Raw genomic sequence first — 22,375 nt, 5'->3', positions numbered from 1 at the left:
CCCACCCCCACCAGTACCCATCAAATCCGAATCCTCCTCTAGCACCATGACCCATCAACTACCCCCGCCCCCCCTCCACCAGTGCCAATCGACCTCCATGCCCCAACAACCATTGGCGCGCATAACTCCTGCCCGCCATCGCCACTCATCGCTCCCCCACCAACAGAGCGCATCACCGACCCTCTCCAGATAACCAGATCTCATTATGTGCTCCGACCACCAGGACCCATCAAACACCGACCCGACCATCAGGACCCAGCGAAGTACCCCTCCACACCAGCACCACCCATGGAAGCACCCCCCTTTCCCCATCATCACCACTGGCGGTCTGTCTGGCTCCTCCTTATTCGCCTCAACAATTCTCCACATTCCTTTTCGGATTCCCCAGTCGTTGTGGGTGAGTCTCGCATACGGGTCTCCGGCGCATCTTCTTCTTCTTTTCCTTGATCCTCGACCCCGACCATCCAGCTGCCGCCGTCATGCCCGAATCACGGGGTCGCTCCTTCTGGAGGCGCCGCGTCTTCCCGGAATTCTCCCGTTCGAAGTTGTCCTTCCGTGTGGATCGATACGACGTGCTCATCCAACCACAGGTACAACAACCCGGTGCAGTTCGACCACTGAGGAAGATTATTATATTCGTCTTCGTGACCTTTAACCTCACGTCGGCTCCGCTATGTCAATCATTATCAATGCGTGCGTGTTTCTGTCAGCAAAGTTAATTCGTTAAGTTGAAACATGTCTGCATGTTGTGAAGACATTGATGGATTATTTTATCGATATAATTCCAATGGAGATGTACAAAATAATCTTAACTTTAATGAGGCAAATTGTACACGTTGATGTGAGGAGAAAAACCACACGACCTCTTCTGGCCATGTACAGTATACATATTACGTACGCATAAGGGGGATTGTTTTTCGGCGTGCTATCTTTTCCTTTTGTGGACCTGAAGGATCGCCGCGGTACCTGTGCAGGCAGGTACGAATGGTGCATCCACAAAGGGAAGTGTGCGTTTAAATAATCTTCGGTATATGCAGCACAAGGCTATGGGGTGACGTCATTGGCTGAACGCACCACAGTGCCGCTGATGCAGTGCCCCTTTAATGTCGGAGCAGGCATTTCCGATTCAGGGTACCGGCGATAGGTCGCCTACTCTTCATGAAGGACACCGTGGGATTTGATGGGAGGCCCGTTCAACGTCCATCCGAGGGACGGCACACACTGCAGGTGAAAATCACCTTTTGCTCTAGCCTATAAAGTGCGAAGTGTCAAGCAAAAAGGTATCACGTACCATTAACAAAAGTTTTTGCTGTTACTTGGCCGGGGTATTAACCTGCGATCGTCCAGGTTCAGAGTGGATGCTTCAACCAATTCTGAACAAAACTCTGAAAAAGTTGAACAGCTTGGTCCATGAACCGTGATCCCTTTATAGTCAGGTTCACTATGTCAATAAATTATATTTCGTTCAAAATCATGGTAGATTAGCAAACCTATACATTTTTGGAAAGGTTATAGCATAAGGAAACTAAAAATCAATGTTTACATTTGGAGAGATACCTGTATGGCGGCCATTTTGGATTTTCAAAATGGCCACTGTAAAATACATATTTTGTTCCATTTCTGCCTCTAATTACCCTAAAAACTTTAAAAAATAGACTAAACCTATATTTTCAGGGACAAGGAATCCAATGAAAGTATCAAATGAGTGCTATGGGGAATGGTAAGACACGAATCAAAGGTTTTGAATTGCAAAATACTGTCTTTATATTCGCGATAAGTTGCATAATCAAATACATGTTATCATTTTGTACAGGCAGTGAATAACATCAAAATGTGTCACAATAATTCATATCACCAAACATACACAGGCAGTCAGCAAAGTCATATATACACATGCAGTCAGTATAACTTCACATCTACACGGGCAGTCAATGACAAAATATACACAGGCAGTCAATGGCATCAAACATACACGATTACAGAATATGCCATTTAGAGTTCGTCATCACTGTCCTGTGTGTCGTATCCGACAATATAGTCCGCATCGTTTTCACAGTCCGTTCCACACAAGCAAAGGTCGGTCAAATTGATTGGCAAATCGAATTGGTCGATCGAATCGAATTCGATGAATCGAATCGAATCGAATCGATCGAATTGGTCGAATGGTCGATCGAAACGATTGGTCGAATTGGTCGAATGGAATTGATCGGAATTGGCAAATGTAAACATTGATTTTTAGATTTTCCATGTAATAACGTTTCCAAAAATGTATAGGTTTGCATGATTGCAAACATGTTTGCATAATGTACCATGATTTTGAACGAAAAAACATCGTGAACCTGACTATTACCGAAGAGGAGGTGGATTCTTTGGGACCTGGGAAGACTCCGTTCCACCTCCTGAAACCCACAAATGGAGAAAATAACCCATGACGTACATTACAATTGTGTTGCATTCCCTTCGGGCGGGATTAAAAATACCCTTTACCTCGCCTGCTTGGGATGGGCGTCGTGCATACCTCGTATGGTATGGTATGGTATTCCATCACCGTGTTGGTAAACCCGTCTTTGTCACTTGGGTAACAATCCATTCTCAAATCCTTGAAAAGCCAATTTCCCTACACGGTTATCCAGCCCCATTTGTCCTCGTTCTCAAATGCCCAATTTACTTAGTCTCCCCCAATGTATTTGGGGGTGAAGTGGCCAGGGAGGGAGACCATTCTCAATTGCTGGGTGGACATGAGAACCTTGTGCACACATCATCATTGGCTTTCTCTGTAATTGACTTGAATCTTTTTATTCTATATAAAGGATTAGGTGTAATATCTGTTTAAAAAAAAAAAAGAAGTAAATGTACAGGTAACACAGGTTTTTAAAAAACTTGTTTAATCATCATTTGGGTGTGAAGAGTCCCTCAGGAGCAAAACGAATCTGGATTCCAATACTTTAGGTTTATGACGTTCCCATATTCAGTAGCAGATTATTGAGTCGTCGCTAAAACAAAACAACTCATCTGGAATATTAAAGTGCTGTATTTGATTATACTGTCCTTGCAAACACATCTACTATGGCGTTTTACCACCGTTTTAAAATTTAAACGTTTAAACCTAAAGATATCCTTTTCACAGACAAACAAGCAGACACACAAACAGAGACGGACAAGGATTAAAACATAACCTCTGTCCACCTTCGGTGGCAGAGCTAGTGAAACACAGCAAGAAGATGATGAAGAAGAAGAAGAAGAAGAAGAAGGGGAAAATGAGAATTAAACAGAAAAGCAACAAATCAATTAACTGACAATTAACAACTAAAAGAGGTGTGAGGGAGGGGGGGGGGGGGGGGAAATCACAATGAACTGGAAAAAGGTAGTTCTTGAGAATGGGGCCATTTGGGGGAAGAGATCATGAGTATGATAACAAGAAGACGGCTACCGGAGGCAGTGGTGAACAGCTGTCTTGAAGCCCTGGAGGAAAGAATGTGACTCAACAGACTGGGAAATCCAGTCTGGATTAACAGGTGAAAGTTCAAAGATCAACAGGTGAAAGTTGGTTCTGCAGGTGAAAGAAAAGAGGAACAAACGAGTGAAGGTGAACAGTGAGCCTGCGTTTTGGAAGTTTAACAAGAGGGTTACCGGCATACTGCGTGTGCCCTGCACAAACCTGGGAGGGTCAGAGCCAATGGAGTGCAGAGGGTACAAGACCACAAAGGAGGTGATAAAATACAGAGGGTCCACCGACCTGTCTGCAATGTGAAGGTAACAGGCCTAGGCACTCAGCTTCGTTGCAGGAGATCCCGATGATTTTGAGGGCCTTGCTTTCCATGGCATTAAGAAGGGCAAGGTGTGAGGCAGGGGCGCCATCCCAAAAGGGAGAGTAGTATTCCATCAAGCTGGCTTTTTAGGCTGTCTTGTAAAAAATGCAGGCCTTTTAGATTGTTCTTAGTTTAGATTGGCCAAGGAAAGACCTTGCATGACTGAGGATGCCCAGTCGACTCTGAGAGGATGCCCATCATGGAGATATGGTCTGCCCAAGATCATAGTTAATCTTTCTTGAGCAGACCATATTCATCTAATACTGGCAGAGGCCTATTTTATTGCGATGACGTTTGCTCATAGGACCGCGTCTACGCTTTTATAGGACCGCGTCTACGCTTTTATAGGACTGCGTCTACACTTTTATAGGACCGCGTCTACGCTTTTATTCGCCACTGTAAGTGTAACCTTGAATACAACACGTAATCCAGGCAGGAAAATACTTTATTTAAGTGGAAGTTCCCCAAAGGCCGGCTGTCCCAGACAGTTGGTGCTTTATTCGATACGAGCAAAGATACCTGGCATTGCTCAGCAACACCGGCTCCCTCTACCCACCCTTTCCCCTCCCTCATCCCATCCCCTCCCCTGCCTCGTCGCACATGATGCGCCCTGCCTCAGGACATGAATTATCTTCAAAAGAGGTATTTATTTGGATAAGAGGTGTATTTACACCCCGTTTCTATTAATGCACTCCCTTGGAGTTCGATAAGTATGCATGCAAAGTTTCGGGCCACAAGGTTTCATGGTTTTTGGAATTATACAACAAACAACGACAGGCATTTTAAGGCCATTTTCCCTGCAAGAGCGGGGGTTAGCCTTGCGGTCCCCATGACCATCTTCTCCATTTTGCCCGATTTTCTGCATCTCCGCTTGTTAACCCCCTTGCCTGCATTTCTTCTTCGACCATCTTTAGCCAAGTCTTTCTCGGTCTTCCCCGTCCTCTACTTCCTTCTACATTCATTTCCATCACTCTTCTCAACCAGTCACTTTCATCCTTCCTCAACACATGACCAAACCATCTCAAACTGTTCATCTTCACAGCATCAATCACAGGCTCTATTCCCATCATCTTTCGCAATTCATAATTTGTCTTCCTCTCTCTCAACGATACTCCACCCATCCACCGAACCATTCGCATTTCCACCCTTTCCAGCCTTCGTTGCTGCTCTACGTTCATTAACCATGTCTCGCTCCCATAAATCATAACACTTCTCACACATGCACCACACACCTTTCCCTTCAGCTTCAACGACACTCCCCTCATCATCAGCACGCCAATCAGTTCCCGAAACTTCTTCCATGCACATCTCACTCCAGCAACCGTTGCCGAGTCTGATCCACCTTCTCTATTCAGCATGTCTCCTAGGTAACAAAATGTTTTCACACCTTCCACCTTCACGCCGTCTCCAAGATCCAGCTCAACATTTCCTCAAAACGGAAGCTCCCTCTGTGCACACCTTACACTTGAATGTAGCTGCCACACTGGACAATGACCCTCTCAAACCACTACATTTTTGATGAACCCACTCAGGGCACATTGTACATTGAATGAAATTCACTCCGACACCCTTCCTGCACACAGCACACGGCCACTTCCCAGTTCTTTCCACCTCACCACATGCTTTACCACTTGCATTCACCTTCGGTTTTCCGATATTCACCTTCAGACCTTTTGTCTCCATACATTCCTTCCACTTGTTCATCTTCTCCTTCAGTCCATCCATACTTTCTGCGATCAACACCAGATCATCTGCATACAACAACTCCCACGGTAAACCCTCCTTTACATTTCGAGCCAGCACCTCCATCACAGCTACAAATAGTAGTGGACTTAGTACCGACCCCTGATGCACTCCCACCTTCACCTCGAACTTACCACTGTTCCCGTCCTTCGTCCTTACAGCTGTGCGCGCTCTTTTATACATTGCCATCACTACTCTGATCAACCATTCCTCCACTCCTAACTTCCTCAATGCCCATGTCAATACTTTACGTGGAACCCTATCGAATGCTTTCTCCAGATCAACAAACCCAAGAAACAACTTCTTCCTCCTCTCCATGTACTTCTCCTGCAACTGCCTCACATTAAAGTGCGCGTCTGTCGTTCCTCTTCCTGGCATAAATCCAAACTGCATTTCGTCAATCTTCACTTTCTTCCTTATCCTCCTCTCCAACAACCTTTCCAATACCTTCATTCCATGCTCCAATAACTTTATCGCTCGATATGAGCCACAGTCCAGAGGGTCACCTTTCCCCTTGTATAGAGGGACGAGGTTACTCGGTTCCCCATCCACTAGAATGCGGCCTTCTTTCACCACCAGATTACAGATCTCTGTCATTCTCTTCACACCCCAACTTCCTGCTGCCTTCAGCATATCTCCCACAACTCCCGTCGGCCCTCCCGCTTGTCTACTCTTCATTGCTTTTATCGCTTCCTCAACTTCCTCCTCGGTTATCTTATCTGCTGGTCCTAAAACTGGGTTACTCTCTATGTTGCCATCCCATTCATTTTCTGTATTCAACAGTATTTCCATATATCTTTTCCATCTTCCTTTAATTCCATCTGGGTCGACAACGATTTGTCCCACTTCATCCTTCAAGCAACTCACCCCCATCACATCACACCTCTCTTTCGCTATCTGCTTTGCAATCCTGAATACCGCTCTCTGACCCTCTTCCAAATCCAAGCGTTCTCCGAACATTTTCCTCCATGCCTCCTGTGCCTTTGCTACCTCTTTCTTTGCAGCCTTCTTGGCTGCCTTATCACTTTCCTTGCTCTGCCTTTTCTGCCCCCATACCCTTCGCCTTCTGCCACTCCTTGAACTTCTTCCTCTTCTCGTCAATCCTCTTTCCAACTTCATCATCCCACCACCATGTTTCCGAGTGCCTCAGTGGTCCTTTTGTCCATCCATATACCTCACCAACGGCTCCCAACAGACTATCTTTCATTGGCATCCAACGACTTTCAAGCTCAAACACATCATCCTCTACCCTACTCAGCCTCTCTTTTAATGCCTCCCTTACTGTCACCTCTTTCAACCTCCACACCGTCATTCTCGGTTGGTACTTCACCCGCCGAGCTCTCCTCGCACCTTTCGCCCTTATGTCGCAGACAACCAAGTGGTGCTGTGAAACAGCCTCCTCCCCCGAGATCGCCTTTGTGTACCGGAGGTGCCCCCGATCTCGCCTACGCACCAGCAGGTAGTCAACGGTTGTCGTCGACCCACCTGACGTGTATGTAACAAGCTTGTTATCCTCTTTCTGGAACTGAGTATTACAAATCAACAAATCAGCTCCATCAGCAAACTCCAAAATCCTTTCACCTTCTCCATTTCTCACACCATATCCGTAACCCCCATGAACTCCCTCAAAACCGTCCATACTCCTTCCCACATGTCCATTTAGGTCTCCTCCTACCACAACAACTTCCTCATCTTTCACGTTTTCCATCAGCTTCTCTATTTCACACCAGAACTTGTCCTTCTCTTCATCGCTCCGACCAACCTGCGGAGCATATCCCGAGATGACGTTCACCGAGAGCTTTCCAATCATCATTTTCATCATCATCAACCTATCACTCACTCTAGTCACACTCACCACACTGTCTACAAACTCCTCAGAAAACAGGACACCAACACCATTCATGCCCTCCGGGCACCCTTGCCACACAAACTTGTATTTCTGTCCCTGCCTACCCTTCACCATTCTCACACCACTTCCCTTCCATCTCATCTCCTGCACACAACATATGTCCACTCTTCCTCTGACCAATACTTCCACCACTTCTCCTGATCTCCCTGTCATTGTCCCTACATTCCATGTCCCAAACCTCAGAAACCGATCTCCACGTCGGGCATCAGATGTTTCGTCGTCATAAATGGAGTGATTTTCCACCCTTGCTTCGATCGGTGTTTTGATGAGAGGGAGTGGGGTCCCCCACGGGGTACTTCGGGCTGTGCCCTGCCCATATGTAGTTATAATTGTCATGGTTCTCTTTCTGAGGCAATGTTTTTATGGCCGGATGCCCTTCCTGACGCCAACCCTTTAAGTCGCCTCTTACGACACGCAGGGATACGGTGTACCTATTCTAAACCAGGGTACACACCAGTACCGGGGTACACACCGGGACAATTTCATCAGAACAATTTTGGCGTTATGGAGGACACAAACACACACTGTCTGACACACTCTCTCTTTTGTTATTGTTGATGAAGGTCGCATTCACAATCTTGTTGCTCATTATCCACATCGACCCAAGAGTTGAACAACTTGTTGGTGGTGTGACGATCACTCGCTTTCATCAGAACAATCCCAATCGCTCGTCTGCCTTCATCAGAACACAATTGTTGGATTGCACTTCAAAAAGTATTTCATCCTAAATCATTCGATGCCACGATGAGCTCACTTAACTTAAACGGCACCAAATAATTGGCTCTTGTCTCCGTCTTATCAACCTCCATTTTTGCTCAAAGCTCCTTTCATTTCAAAAGGTATAGTGTGTATTAGTGTATTTGATGTGAGTTCCAAGAGTGGTAGGTGGTGTATTGGTATTGGAAGGAGTGGTATCTGAAAGACATGTCGATAGTTGAGGTGATGTTGGGGCAGATGGGACATCAAGTCAGAACTCGGAATAGTTGCATTCAAGAACCAGGATCAGCTCGTCGATCTTTTTGTCTGTGGCCGTGATCATATATGGATCACCTTGGGAAATGTTTGTAGATGATTTGTTGGTGACATGAGAATCTAAGGAGGGATTTCAGGATGCAATGGTTGCATGGCTGGAAAGCTTAGAAAGTGGAGGACTGAGGACAAATGTGGGGAAAACAGGTAATGGTAAGTAGAGAGATGGAATTGATAGGATGTGGTTATTTGGGATAGAATATGTGGGAAAAGGTGGAGTGTTTATGGGGTCATATATGATCAAAATCAAAAGATTCTGGTTAGGTGAAGCTACCAAACTAATGTGATATTCATGAAAAGGGGGGCTGGATGTGGTGTATTTGTGTATAGAAGAATCATCATGGTTGTATTTGTACTGTCAGCCCCCTTTGGTGGGAAGGACTCTTGTACATGTGTGGGACTGACTGTTAACAGGCCACAGGTGCTTCCCACAAGCCTGAGTCAACATTCCCCCTCCCTTTATGATTATAACTCAAGCTTAATCGACCCCGATTCCATTTCTGCTGGGCTGCCTGAGTTCTCCCACCTCTCCTCTCCCCGCCCCAGTGTAGAGCCCAGAGAGGGGGTCACACCATTCAGGGTGGTGCAGAGCACAGACCCAATGTGAGAGAGATGAACACACACAGACAGACACACAGAGACAGACAGACAGACAAGAGACGAGAGACAGACGAGAGAGACGGAGAAAGAAAGAAAGAAAAAGAAAGAAAGAAAGAGGGAGGGGACAGAGAGAGAGAGAGAGAGGGAGAGGGAGAGAGAGAGAGAGAGAGAGAAAGAGAGAGAGAGAGAGAGAGAGAGAGAGAGAGAAAGAAAGAGAAAGAGAGAAAAAGAAAAAGAAAGAAAAAAAGAGAGAGAAAAAAAGAGAGAGAAAGAAACAAAAAAAAAAAGAGAGAAAGAATGAATGAGAGTGAATGTGCAGGGACACTGGAGGTGGAAGACAATACCACAAGAAAACAGGAAGCATGCATGGGCACCCGGCAGCACAAGCCTATTCATTCCACTCTACCACGTGCCCGCTCGCATACTGGCATAAATTAACCTGTTCATGTACCACCATCTACCTACACATGTTCCTCTACGTGAGGCCTTACGTTCCACAGGCGAGCACGCTGAATCCTGCCTTTTAACCAGCACCTGACCCATCTTCCTATCTCATGCTTTACCTCTACTCATCCCCTCCCCACTCGAGGATCCTTTGTGATTTTATGCCTCATATCCTCCCAACTATTTCATTTATGTGAGACGCAGTCGTAGTTCTAGTAAGATTTGTGACCTCCATGTGTCTTGTGACTGCCTTTTGGGAATTGTCACCTATGTTAAGTTTTCACCTCTGTTTATGACGAAAATTGAATTTTTTTGTCATATGTTGGTCTGTCTCGTTTGTTTGTTTGTTTGTTTGTTTGTCTGCGAGTGTGATAACTCAAAGGCTTTCAGCTACCTTCGTCAAACTTTACCAGAGGATTCCGAAGGAAAAAAGTGAGGCTGTCAATGTTATTTGACTGTATATGTCGAAGGTCAGGGCGACAATGACACCTGACCATATGCCCCACAGTGGCGCGGAAGAGCCCACGTTAAGCTCCGCCCACTGGTTGACTGCACTGCTTGCAGGTCGGAAGAGTGGGCTAAGCCCCGCCCACTGATTGACTCTTCCTGACGATTGCTCCTGAGCCATTGGTGGGTGTCATGTATGAAGCTGCAAATATTCACCGTTGTATCCCTACACCGTGACCGCATTGTATCCCTACGCCCCAGCTCGGATGGCGCTGCAGTTAATCAGGCCTGTATCGGCAGAGTCAATGAACGTGTGCTACAATCAATCGTAGTTTGTCAAGATACCTAACATGGCGACGAGGATAAACATCTAGACCATGACTTCTTTCGGCCATATCGATGAATTTGACCCTCATGAGGGGGATTTTGACACGTATTCTGAGCGGTTGTCTTTCTACTTCGAGGCGAACGGCATCGTGACCGAAGCCCAGATGAAGGCCGTCTTCCTGTCCGTTTGCGGGGGTGAGATGTTCACACTCGTTAAAAACCTGATTCGTCCTCGGACAATCCAGGAGCTCACATATGCAGAGCTCTAGGCCGCTTTGAAGGAACATTGTAATCCATCTCCTTCAGTTATCCTGTGTCGGTTTAATTTTTACATGTGCAGACAGCAGCAAGGTCAGTCGATCGCAGACTTCATTGCACACCTCAAAAAAATGTCACATCTGTGTGAGTTTGGGGACACGATTGACGACATGCTCCGTGATTTGCTGGTGTTTGGCATGTCCGATGACCGCACTCGTAGACGCCTGCTTGCTGAGAGAAGACTGACGTTCCAAAATGCCAGAGACACCACCATTTCCATGGAAAGTGCTGAACGCAATGCTACAAGCATCGGTGCCACTCGCTCGTCTGGTACCAGCCCTGCTGTGAATCGGTTGGATCATGATCAGCCAAAACGTTGGAACAAGGCTCCTCGTCAGAAGCCAGTGCAGTCTGAAACACACAACAAATGTTTTCAGTGCAACGGAAAGCACCCTCCGGAGACGTGTCGGTTCAGAGATGCAACCTGCCATTTCTGTTCGTAAACTGGCCATATTGCTCCAGCTCGCATCACTCGCAAATCGGGAAAAGAGAAAGCTGCTGACAAGAAGATTCATCAGTTTATCGGTTCGGAGGAACCTGAGTTTGACCAGGTGAGCTCTGTTTCCGACAACTCAGAATCGTGTGACCTGTTTCATATTGATTCTCACCATAAGTGGGACCCTCTTCTTGCCACTGTTGTCGTCAACAATCGACCATTGCAAATGGAGGTCGACACTGGTGCGGCCGTCTCGCTCATCAGCCATGCTGTTTTCACAAACCTGTGGAGTGATGCTGACCGACCCCATCTGAAACCTACTACCTATGGACTCTCCACCTATACAGGTGAGAAGATTGTTCCCTGCGGTACATGTGACGTCACGGTGGGCTACGATAATCGTGAGTTTCACCTACCCCTGGTCGTCATTCCTGGAAAGGGCCCTTCCTTACTCGGCAGGAACTGGTTGAGCATAATTCGACTGAGGTGGAAAAGCATTAATCAACTCCGGGCAGCCAACGTTTCTCCTACCGCAGCATACACACTCAAAAATGTGCTGGATACGTACCCGGATGTCTTCAAGGATGAGCTCGGAACTTTGAAAGGACATACGGCGAAACTCAGTGTTGACCGGGATGCCAATCCTATATTTTGCAGAGCTCGCCAAGTCCCTTTCGCCCTGCGGGAGCGGATTGACAAGGAACTGGATCATCTTGAAAATCTGGGCATCATCGAGCAAATCCAGTATGCTGAATGGGCGGCGCCCATCGTTCCGGTCATAAAATCGGACCAGTCCATCCGCATATGTGGAGATTATAATATGACCGTGAACAAGTGTTCTTCATTGGATAAATATCCAATCCCTAGGATCGAAGACCTCTATGCTTGTCTCATGGGAGGCAAGACTTTTACGAAACTCGATCTCAAATCCGCCTATCTACAGCTCCGCTTGGACGATAATTCGAAACAGTATCTTACCATCAACACACATCGTGGGTTGTACAGGTACCACCGACTCAGTTTTGGAGTGAAATCTGTACCTGGAATTTATCAGCGTGTCATGGACAGTTTGTTTGCCACCGAACGCAACGTCGTTTGTTACCAGGATGATATTCTGGTTACTGGTCGTACGGACGCGGAACATCTACAAAACCTGGATAGAGTTCTGAAGAAAATTTCGGACTCCGGCCTACGTTTGCGTCGAGACAAGTGCAGGTTTATGGTGCCATCAGTCACGTACCTGGGTCACACGATTGATGCCGAGGGTCTACTACAGCCGACAGATGAGAAAGTACGAGCTATCAAGGATGCTCCTGCTCCACGAGATGTGACCGAATTGAAGTCATACCTCGGTTTGCTTCAGTTCTATGGTCGTTCCCGAACCCGAATGTGACCGACGTTTTTGGCCCCCTTTATCGGCTTTTGAGGAAAGGAGTCTCCTGGAGCTGGGGATCCACTGAACAATCAGCATTCCAGACCTCTAAGGATCTGCTCAAATCGTCCAATGTTCTCGTTCATTTTGATCCAGAGAAGGATCTTGTGCTGACATGCGATGCCTGTCGGTATGGAGTGGGGAGTGTATTATCACATGTGATGCCTGATGGTACGGAAAGACCTGTTGCATTTGCATCAGAACGTTGTCCCCGGCAGAGAAGAACTATTCCCAACTTGACAAGGAAGGATTGGGAATCGTTTTCGGCATCAGCAAATTTCCCCAGCACCTTCTTTGACATCATTTCACGATTCGCACTGATCACAAGCCGCTCATCAGTCTGTTTGGTCGAACTAAGGCGACATCTGACACACTACCGCCCAGGATCATCCGCTGGTCCCTGTTTCTCACTGCTTATGACTACACCATATGTTATAAGCCCGGTTCGTCTATCACAAATGCAGATGCCATGAGTCGGTTACCCCTGTTGTGAAAATCAACCAAATCCACAACTCGTCCCATAGATAGGTTTAATTTCAATAAGATCGTGACATCATCCTGTAAAATACACCATGCAATATATATGTCAGGATCAAGGCATCATATGAGAAAGATTGGATATATCAGTCAATGCAAGCAAGCCTAGAATATAAGTGGGTACGTACCATTCAATTCTACATGTCATTGTATAAAGTCGCAGGAGTGGCCTCGAGTCGCGGACGTCCCGAGGTCTTATAGACACCGCCCAGTGGTTTAAGTGAGCATTACACCTGGGTTCAACTTTGATCCATTTTCACCACATTCTCCCCGCCGTTAGAATTATGCTGCCACTAGGCAGGAAGCGAGCGCGCGTCAGCATTAATGGGTAGAGGAAGTCATTATATCATTATTGGGGTGTCAAAGAAATATTCCTATTGATTCTTGTCTTTGCGCCATTGTGTTATGTTTCGCACACTGTCAAAGTGTCTTCAGGGCTTCCTGGAAAGCGCTATACGAAACAAATCCATTATCAGTAGTACAGGTCAGTCGGTCCATCCATAGCGGTCAGTGTGGCGAATTACCCTGCCAGCACAGGTTCGGAAACTACCGGGTACGACGTCCCCAAACCCGGAGTCCCCTGCTTCGGAGTAGCCGCTGGAGGCAGGTGTCAGGGGCACCTCAGTGCCCTCACCGCTTCAGGCAGGGGTGTATCAGGCGAAGGGAGGGACGGCGGATGTTCTCTAGGCACACTCATAGCCTGGTTAGCAAACATGTCCGATACTGGCAGACGATGAGCCTGTGGGTCACAATAGTCTAGTCTCACAGGCCTATGTGCTGGATAAGGTGTACCTTTTCGATAAGCAACTCATTACATAAGGTGTACCTTGCATGTAAGGTGTACCTTGTCGAAGAGCGAATGTCCATTCGTCGCAATGCAACGCATTTCAGGCAGATGTGTCGATGTGGAAGATGTGTAAATCAGTAAGCCTCTTTACAGTAAGCTGTAACAGTAAGTAAGATTACATGACAGGAGGCCATGACAGTGTAAGTCCATTACAGTAAGTCTGTACCTGCCTTGGCTCCCAAGGGTACATGGTTGATCCACGTTAGATCCATGTCATGGAATTGCTGAGGGAGAGAACCGACGAGAGCCATAACGAGAGTTACTCGATACCCCGGAGTCCCCCGTTTTGAAATCACGAGACTCGAGCGCCCTCTGACGGCAGCGCGTACGAATTACAAGCTCCGGCACATAGTTTTACAAGCAAAACGTTTGCCACGAGTGCCCTCCGAAGGCTGCCCGAACGACCGGCATGGCAGATTACGACGACGCACAAAACGACCGAAATGCGCCTTCCCAGCGAAGCGCGCAGAATCTCCCGACCTGCAGCACAGCACGCAGAGGATCGGAGAAGATCGGCTATACCGGCTACCGAGAGAACGTCCCGGATGGATTGTCCATCCAGGGCCCGTTCGGCTATACCACCGGCTGTACCGGCTACCGAGAGAACGTCCCGGATGGATTGTCCATCCAGGGCCCGTTCGGCTATACCACCGGCTGTACCGGCTACCGAGAGAACGTCCCGGATGGATTGTCCATCCATAGCCCGTTCGGCTAAACCGGCTATACCGGCGACCGAGAGAACGTCCCGGATGGATTGTCCATCCATGGCCCGTTCGGCTATACCGGCTACCGAGAGAACGGGATTGTCCATCCATGGCCCGTTCGGCTATACCGGCTACCGAGAGACGTCCCGGATGGATTGTATCCATGGCCCGTCCTATTGACTATGCGGCGATACCGGCTATACCGGCTACCGTCCCGGAGGGATTGTCCCGGATGGATTGAGAAAACGTCGAGATCGAGAAATGGAAAACGTCCCGGAGGGATCGGCCATCCATGATGGTCCATCCATGGCCTGTCCTATCGACATACCGAGAGGATATACCGAGAGGATGTCCCGGATGGATGGATCGACATACCGAGAGGATGGCCCGGATGGAGGCCCGGATGGATGGATCGACATACCGAGAGGATGGCCCGGATGGATGGACCATCATCTCACCCCCCCCCCCTCACTCATCCTTCCCCCCCCCCCCCCCCATTGTGAAGTGTGAGATAGCAGCCGCGCATCGCGCACCGAAGTCGAGCGACCTTCACAGTCTGGGTCAGAGGGAACGCAATCAGGTAGCGGCCGGGCGAGGCGTCTCGCAGTCTCGAAATGTGTGGAGGCGAGCCAAGAGACCTGTCCTAGAAGCAACAAGCCCAGTCAAGGGCGATCCGGCGGGCCGGTGCCCACGTGGCTTGCTCAGGAGACGAGGGAGTCGGGCGCAACGCTCAATGTTACCGTGTCGTGGGGGTCACCGTGCACCCCCAAATGCCCCGTGCCTTATCAATTAACGGCATAAATCCTCGATGTTGGCTAGTCGCCCTCGAAGGCCGCCACGTTATGACACGCACGTTCGGGCAGGGGCGGTCAGATTGAGTATTTCTGCTATCTGTAGAGGTACCCAGGTAGATGAACTCAGGTAGACGTACTCTGATGACGCTAGCGCGGGAAGCAGTTAATGGCGCTGTAGAGCAAACGCGTGATTTAGTCGATGACGTCATCAATTGGTTCGGGCGGGTTTGACGGCGAGTTCCAGCTGAGCGGTATCCCCAGACGGAGTAAAGTAGCACACCGAAATCTATAGTCTCGCATCCATTGGGCAGCAGCATTCGAGCGGGCTCGAGATTGGTGTACGCAATACGAACCCGGCCGACGAGTGAAATGTATTATCTAGGGCGCACCGCGTACGAGGGAAACCGAAAGTTGAGCTCGGCCCTTGAACCAGTATGGCTTCGCCGAGTCGAGAGGGCGAGCACGCCGAGTCGAGAGGGCGAGCACGCCGAGTCGAGTGGGCGAGCACGCCGAGTCGAGAGGGCGAGCATGCTTGGCAGCGATAAACTTCACGACCTGAAGTAGCGTCTCGTTTGTTTAGCTTTCGGGCCGTGTTTTGTCCGGAGTTTTTTTTAGACATAGTTAGTCATATAGAATACACATGGTATACGATCATCTATCATAAGCATAAGCCCGAGTGTCGTGAAAGGCTATGAAGGTCCCGCTCGACGTCCTTAGAAACTCATCCGTGCTGCGGCGAGTCCTCGTATGGTGCCAAGCGAGCCTCCATTGAGGCGATTCCGGGCAGCGGAGTTCGCCGGCCTCGTTGAGTAGCCACATGTAGGTGGGATTTCGACGAGCCGCGATCAGAATCGCCGGCCTCGCAGAGTGGTGCCCGCGAAGGGCGCAGTGCGCGATTTGCGCGTAGGAGGTGATTCCACCGAGCAGCGATTGATCGGGTTGTGCCCGCGATGGGGCAGCGCGCGATTCGCGCGTAGGAGGTGATTCCGACGTGTAGCGATTGGAATCGCCAGCCTCGCAGAGTGGTGCACGCGTTGGGCGCAGCGTGGCTTCGCGTGGGAGGAGGTGATTCCGACGTGCAGCGATTGGAATCGCCGGCCTCGCAGAGTGGTGCCCGCGTTGGGCGCAGCGTGGCTTCGTGTAGGAGGAGGTGATTCCGAGCAGCGATCGGAATCGTAGGCCTCACAGAGTAGTGCACGCGACGGGTGCAGCGCGCGCGATTCGCACGGGGAGGTGCTTCCGAGCAGCATTCGGTCGGGCACAGTGTAATGCACGCGACGGGTGCAGCGTGCGGCGTCGCGTAGGAGGAGGTGATTCCGAGCAGCGATCGGAATCGTAGGCCTCACAGAGTAGTGCACGCGACGGGTGCAGCGCGCGCGATTCGCGCGGGGAGGTGCTTCCGAGCAGCGTTCGGTCGGGCACAGAGTAGTGCACGCGACGGGTGCAGCGTGCGCCGTCGCGTAGGAGGAGGTGATTCCGAGCAGCGATCGGAATCGTAGGCCTCACAGAGTAGTGCACGCGACGGGTGCCGCGCGCGCGATTCGCGCGTGGAGGTGCTTCCGAGCGCGGCATGACAGTCAAGGGTGTCGTGAACACTCGCGTGGACATCTCATCTCGGGCCGAGGCACGCAAATCAGTTGGTCGGGTAGGCCGTTGGCTCCAAGCGGGTCCGTCGTTCCGACGGGGTTTCGGCCGCAGGACGTTGCCCAGTAGCATCGTTCTCCAGGCGTCTTGCCGGAGTCCGTCATGCCTGCTCCGGCGTTCGGGCCTCAGGAGAGCAGTTCGCCTTTTGACGACGCGGTCCCGCAAAAGGCTTGCGAGGTCCCCATCGCATCCGGTCCTTTCGAGGCAGACCGGCAGCGAGAGTAGTCGGAGCTCCGTAGCTGGAGCTAGCTCGACGGGTCCTCCGCCGGTCATTCTTCTCCGAGGTGGGCCTCGCAGGAGCGCGGAGAATGTCGGGAACGCTCGTCTGTGATTCGCGTTCATCCGGCCATCGCCAGACTCGTGTCCCGCCATTCCCGAAGATCATTATTGAAATTAAGTGTTGTGAAAATCAACCAAATCCACAACTCGTCCCATAGATAGGTTTAATTTCAATAAGATCGTGACATCATCCTGTAAAATACACCATGCAATATATATGTCAGGATCAAGGCATCATATGAGAAAGATTGGATATATCAGTCAATGCAAACAAGCCTAGAATATAAGTGGGTATGTACCATTCAATTCTACATGTCATTGTATAAAGTCGCAGGAGTGGCCTCGAGTCGCGGACGTCCCGAGGTCTTATAGACACCGCCCAGTGGTTTAAGTGAGCATCACACCTGGGTTCAACTTTGATCCATTTTCACCACAACCCCTTCCAGAATCCGTTGATGATTCGCCTACACCAGGATCCATTATCGCACTGATGGATCATCTGGAAGATTGTGCTGTCGATTCCGGCCAGATCCGTACTCATACTCGACGAGACCCCGTTCTGTCCAGAATTGTCCAGGCTGCACAGCTTGGATGGCATTTGCTACCTGAGGGTGACCCAGCTTTTGTGGCTTTTAAAGCACGTAAAAACGAACTCAGCGTGGAAAATGGTTGCCTACTCTGGGGATGTCGTGTCGTGATCCCGGAAAATCTACGTTCCAGGGTCATGGATCAAATCCATGACTGTCACCCCGGAATTGTGAAGATGAAGTCACTCGCTAGAAACTATGTGTGGTGGCCGAATCTTGATGCTGATATCGAATATCATGTTCGACATTGTTACCCCTGCCAGAGCACCCGGAATACACCTGCGAAAGCGCCACTGCATCCCTGGGAATGGCCCAGCGAACCGTGGCATCGCCGACATCTCGATTATGCCGGGCCTATTAACAGCAGCCTGATTCTAATAATTACGGACGCGCACACAAAATGGATTGATGCCTATGTGACGCGTGGTACTACATCAGCCATTGTCATCGAAAGACTCAGACGCTGTTTCGCCACTCATGGTCTGCCCAGGATGATCGTGAGTGATAACGGTACGTGTTTTTCCAGTCCCGAGTTTGCCGAGTTCACACCTCGGAACGGCATCAAACATAAATTTGTCAGCCCACATCACCAGGCTTCAAATGGCTTGGCCGAACGATCCGTGGGAATCATCAAATCCGGATTGCAGAAACTTCAGGAGGGAACCCTGGAAACAAAGCTTTCTCGTCTCCTGTTCAAATACCGCATAACGCCACAATCAACAACCGGAGCTGCTACATCTGAGTTATTGATGAAACGACACTTGAGATCGACACTTGACAATCTCAAACCAGACATATCATCAAATGTTTATCAGAGCCAGCTTAATCAAAAGTTGGTGCACGATAAGACGTCCAACAGTCGCTGTATCAACATCGGAGATCCAGTGTTTGCCCGAAATTTTGGTGCAGGTGCGACGTGGCTACCGGGGGACATCATCGAGAAGCCAGGTCCACTGTCCTGCGTGATTCGCCTGCAGGACGCCCGCAAAATTCGTCGACATCAGGACCACATAAGCTACCGTCATTGTGAGTCGATAGAGCCTGCAGCATCGTCACAGTCAGGACAACAGTTCGACCAGCCACTGCCGGAGATCGTCGTGGCCGCTCCAGCCAGCTCGGATGCCCCAAAAACCTCTGCGAACGTTACACCCTTCGTGGAGACCAAAGGAATCACCTCGGACTCTGTATCCACTGGTACACCGCCACCCAAAGGGATCACCTCGGGCTCTGTATCCACTGGTCCACCGCCACCCAAAGGGATCACCTCGGACTCTGTATCCACTGGTACACCGTGATGCTCAATGCGTGAGAGAAAAGCACCCAACCGGTTGAATTTTGAAGATGTTTTTTTTTCACGTTGACATGTTCTATTTTCACATTGACACATATTTTATTTTCACGTTAACACACGTTCTATTTTCACGTATTTTCATTATTCTCATAATCGTTTGCAGACATATTTTCGCATGTTTTGGAAATGTTGCTTTTGAAATGTCAATTCTGGAAATCTAGCACGTATTGCTCTTGGTAATTTTGGACTTAAAGGGGAGGATGTCATGTATGAAGCTGCAAATATTCACCGTTGTATCCCTACACCGTGACCGCATTGTATCCCTTCGCCCCAGCTCGGATGGCGCTGCAGTTAATCGGGCCTGTATCGGCAGAGTCAATAAACGTGTGCTACAATCGATCGTAGTTTGTCAAGATACCTTACAGTGGGAAAGATATTGCCAATATGACCATGCTCAAAGGTCTAGGTTCTCTCAATTTTTGTCATACCTGTCAGGCTACCACCTGACGCCTTCTTGTCTGTTTGTCTGTCTGTCTGTGAGCAGGATGTCTCAAAAGTTATGGACGAATTCTGAAAAAGAAAAATCAGTGGATAGGTGGAGAGAGTGAGAAGGACAAATTGATTAGACTTAGGCTCAGGTCCGAATCTGGATCCGGCCTATCAGTGGGATACAAATCGTAAAGTAAACTGTTCAGCCTGGCGGAGGTATGCGCTCTATCTACCGTGCCTGTTAATGATTCATTGTGAAAATTGTTCACATCATTTGAGTGGAAATGCTGCCTTTCTCTCCATTGGGATACGAAGGAACAAAGTAGCTAAAAAGTATGGAAATATTTGTCTGCTCTCAGTAACATCAGGCAATCACCACCTGGCCATTTTGGGCATGGTCCACCATGAGCAGAGCTTTGTAGCTGCTCCTCACATATGACACCAGATAGCGGAGCAAGGATTTGTTTGAAATCCATGCACATGACAATAGGTGTGTGTGTGTGTGTGCGTGTGTGTGCGTGCGTGCGTGCGTGCGTGCGTACGTACGCATACCCCGAATGATCTGTGTATTTTCTGTTTCTTCTGCATTGCTGAGAATGTTATCAGAACATGCACATGGGGAATATATTGTGCAACAATAGGCAATCCACCCTGAAGCTCGTTCTTTCCTATTTCACACAATTATTTCGCAGCTGTTTCTTTTTCCTTCCCTCGACCCGCAAACTCTCCCCCGCAATTCATGTATTCCTTGCAAAAACGTCTCGCCACAGAAGCTTCAGAGGGATTGTTGGACCTGGATTTGTAACTTCTGCTCTCGTTTGAGGCGCAACAATGGACGTTACACATTTTCTCTTTCTCTGGCTTCCTTTACTCAAAGCATCCTCATTTCAGACCTCCTTGCCTCCTTCATTAAATGTTATCTTGCGAAGCTTCAATCCAATCACTGCTTGTTACTCCCGCCAGAGAGTAATGCATTCGATCGTGTCCATGTGTGTGTTCGTGTGTTTGTGAACAAGATATCTGGAAAAGATCTGAACGGATTTGGATGAAAGTTGGTGGGATGATTGCCCTTGGGATAAGGAAGAATTGATTAGCTTTTGGTGAAGCTCAGGATATTATTCCGGATCCAGGAATTTTTTGAAGGATTGTTTACCATTGGAAGATAGGGCTCATTTTTTTTTAACATTATCTTCTATAAATTCTATATTTAACATTGTGATATGAAATTATTTTTTTTCATATTTGTTGTAATTGTAGTTTAAACTCGTGGTTATGCGTTAGAGCAGTGTATTTTGGTAGCAGCATTGTCTTCAAGGTTCTTTTTTTTTTTTTCTAATAGAGACGAATATTCTGTAATTTTAAAACCACCAAAGTGTGTATTCGGTTTCCCCGTTTCATAAAATGTATCGTTTGATACGTGTAATGCTTTAAAACTTTTTTTTTTTCTTTTTTTTTACCTCAGAAGAGATATCAACACTTACCAATACCAGTGCCGTGTATATTGAGAGTCTGGTCAACTGAAATACTGGCGCCATGTTGCATACCTAACTTCGCGCGCTGGCACTGCGAGATGTATGTCAGCTGTGGCAATCCTGTAGTTCTGTGACGAGGGAATCGATGTTGATATTTTATTATTTACCTCAGCGAATGTCAATCGCGGTGTCAGTATTTGATGAACTTATAAAGACTTAGGTGAGTTATAAGTGTGACCAGCATGTGCATTGTGCACGGGATTCTTCCCAGAAGAATGAGTGGTCGCATTAGCTTGTACGACTTAAAATGAGCGAGCCTGCTGGGTGACACCGTCACAATTTCGGTCTTCGAGGCCGGCCGATAGGCAAAGTGTGACCGGAAGGGACGAGGTTCTCCTGACCACGTGGCCCTTGACTTGGTTTGTCCGCACAATGTGGGCGCTTTCAGGATGAACTTTAGCCGGGGAGCGTTTGGGCACCCCGGTCTGATACTGCCGCCCACGCGCAGAACAACTTGTGAGTGCACGTGGGTCCCGGCGGTCCCACTGGCCTAGCGCTACCATGTTTAGACAGCGAACTCTGTCCCCGGGCACCACGTCTGACTCTCTTATTCAGGGAGCATGGCGACGTGGGCACGGTAGGACACCCGTGGAGCCCCGGCGGACCAGGGACGCGCGAGCCTACGCGTTAGCGTGCTACGGCGGAATCAACGGCTTCGGCCACGGCACTCGGTACTCGGCCCGGTCGCCCGGAAATGAACTGGTTCGACGCCCGCGCTAGAGAGGTCGCGGGCGACTGAGATGTATTAACAAATTAGTTAATTAATTTGAGACGTCCGATTTCTAGTGTTTGGAAATTTGGAAGAGCTTGACCCTAGCCTTTCCCTTGCGAGGGCAAGGAGGAACTTAACACTTGACACTTAAGCTTAGTTTGAAGTACACCCTGCCAGCGCTCCCGGTGGGACGGCAGGGCAACCAGAAGGGACGAGGTTCTCCTGACCACGTGGCCCTCGATCTGGGAAGCGAGAGGCGTTCCATTAGTGGACGCGCCCCTCACGCCCGACTTTTGGGCGGCCCCGGCAGGCCGTTTGTTTTGACGTTTGGGCCAGTTTTACATGTTGTATCCCTAAGGAATGAAACGAACGTTTTTCTTGGCTTACAATTTTATTTGAAGTCACACATGCCTCAAAATACACTCACTTATATAGAATTGAACGCTGAATCCGAAAATGTAAGTG

The 22,375-nt window shown here is 48.8% G+C and overlaps 1 protein-coding gene across 1 annotated transcript in view; it reads left to right on the top strand.

Moving 5' to 3' along the window:
- The first annotated feature begins 117 nt into the window (after window positions 1-117).
- The window catches only part of LOC137425595 (protein rolling stone), a 45,867-nt gene continuing 23,609 nt past the window's right edge, over window positions 118-22,375 (top strand). The window contains exon 1 of the mRNA XM_068114176.2: window positions 118-590. Within this exon, the coding sequence (XP_067970277.2) occupies window positions 480-590 (111 nt within the window). The 5' untranslated portion in view covers window positions 118-479. The remainder of the gene's footprint in view (window positions 591-22,375) is intronic.

The sequence above is a fragment of the Myxine glutinosa genome, chromosome 4 (assembly GCF_964187855.1).
Source record: "Myxine glutinosa chromosome 4, kmMyxGlut1.1, whole genome shotgun sequence".
Taxonomy (NCBI): domain Eukaryota; kingdom Metazoa; phylum Chordata; class Myxini; order Myxiniformes; family Myxinidae; genus Myxine; species Myxine glutinosa.
The sequence above is the reverse complement of the archived record's forward strand: the minus strand, read 5'-3'. Positions and strand labels throughout refer to the sequence as shown.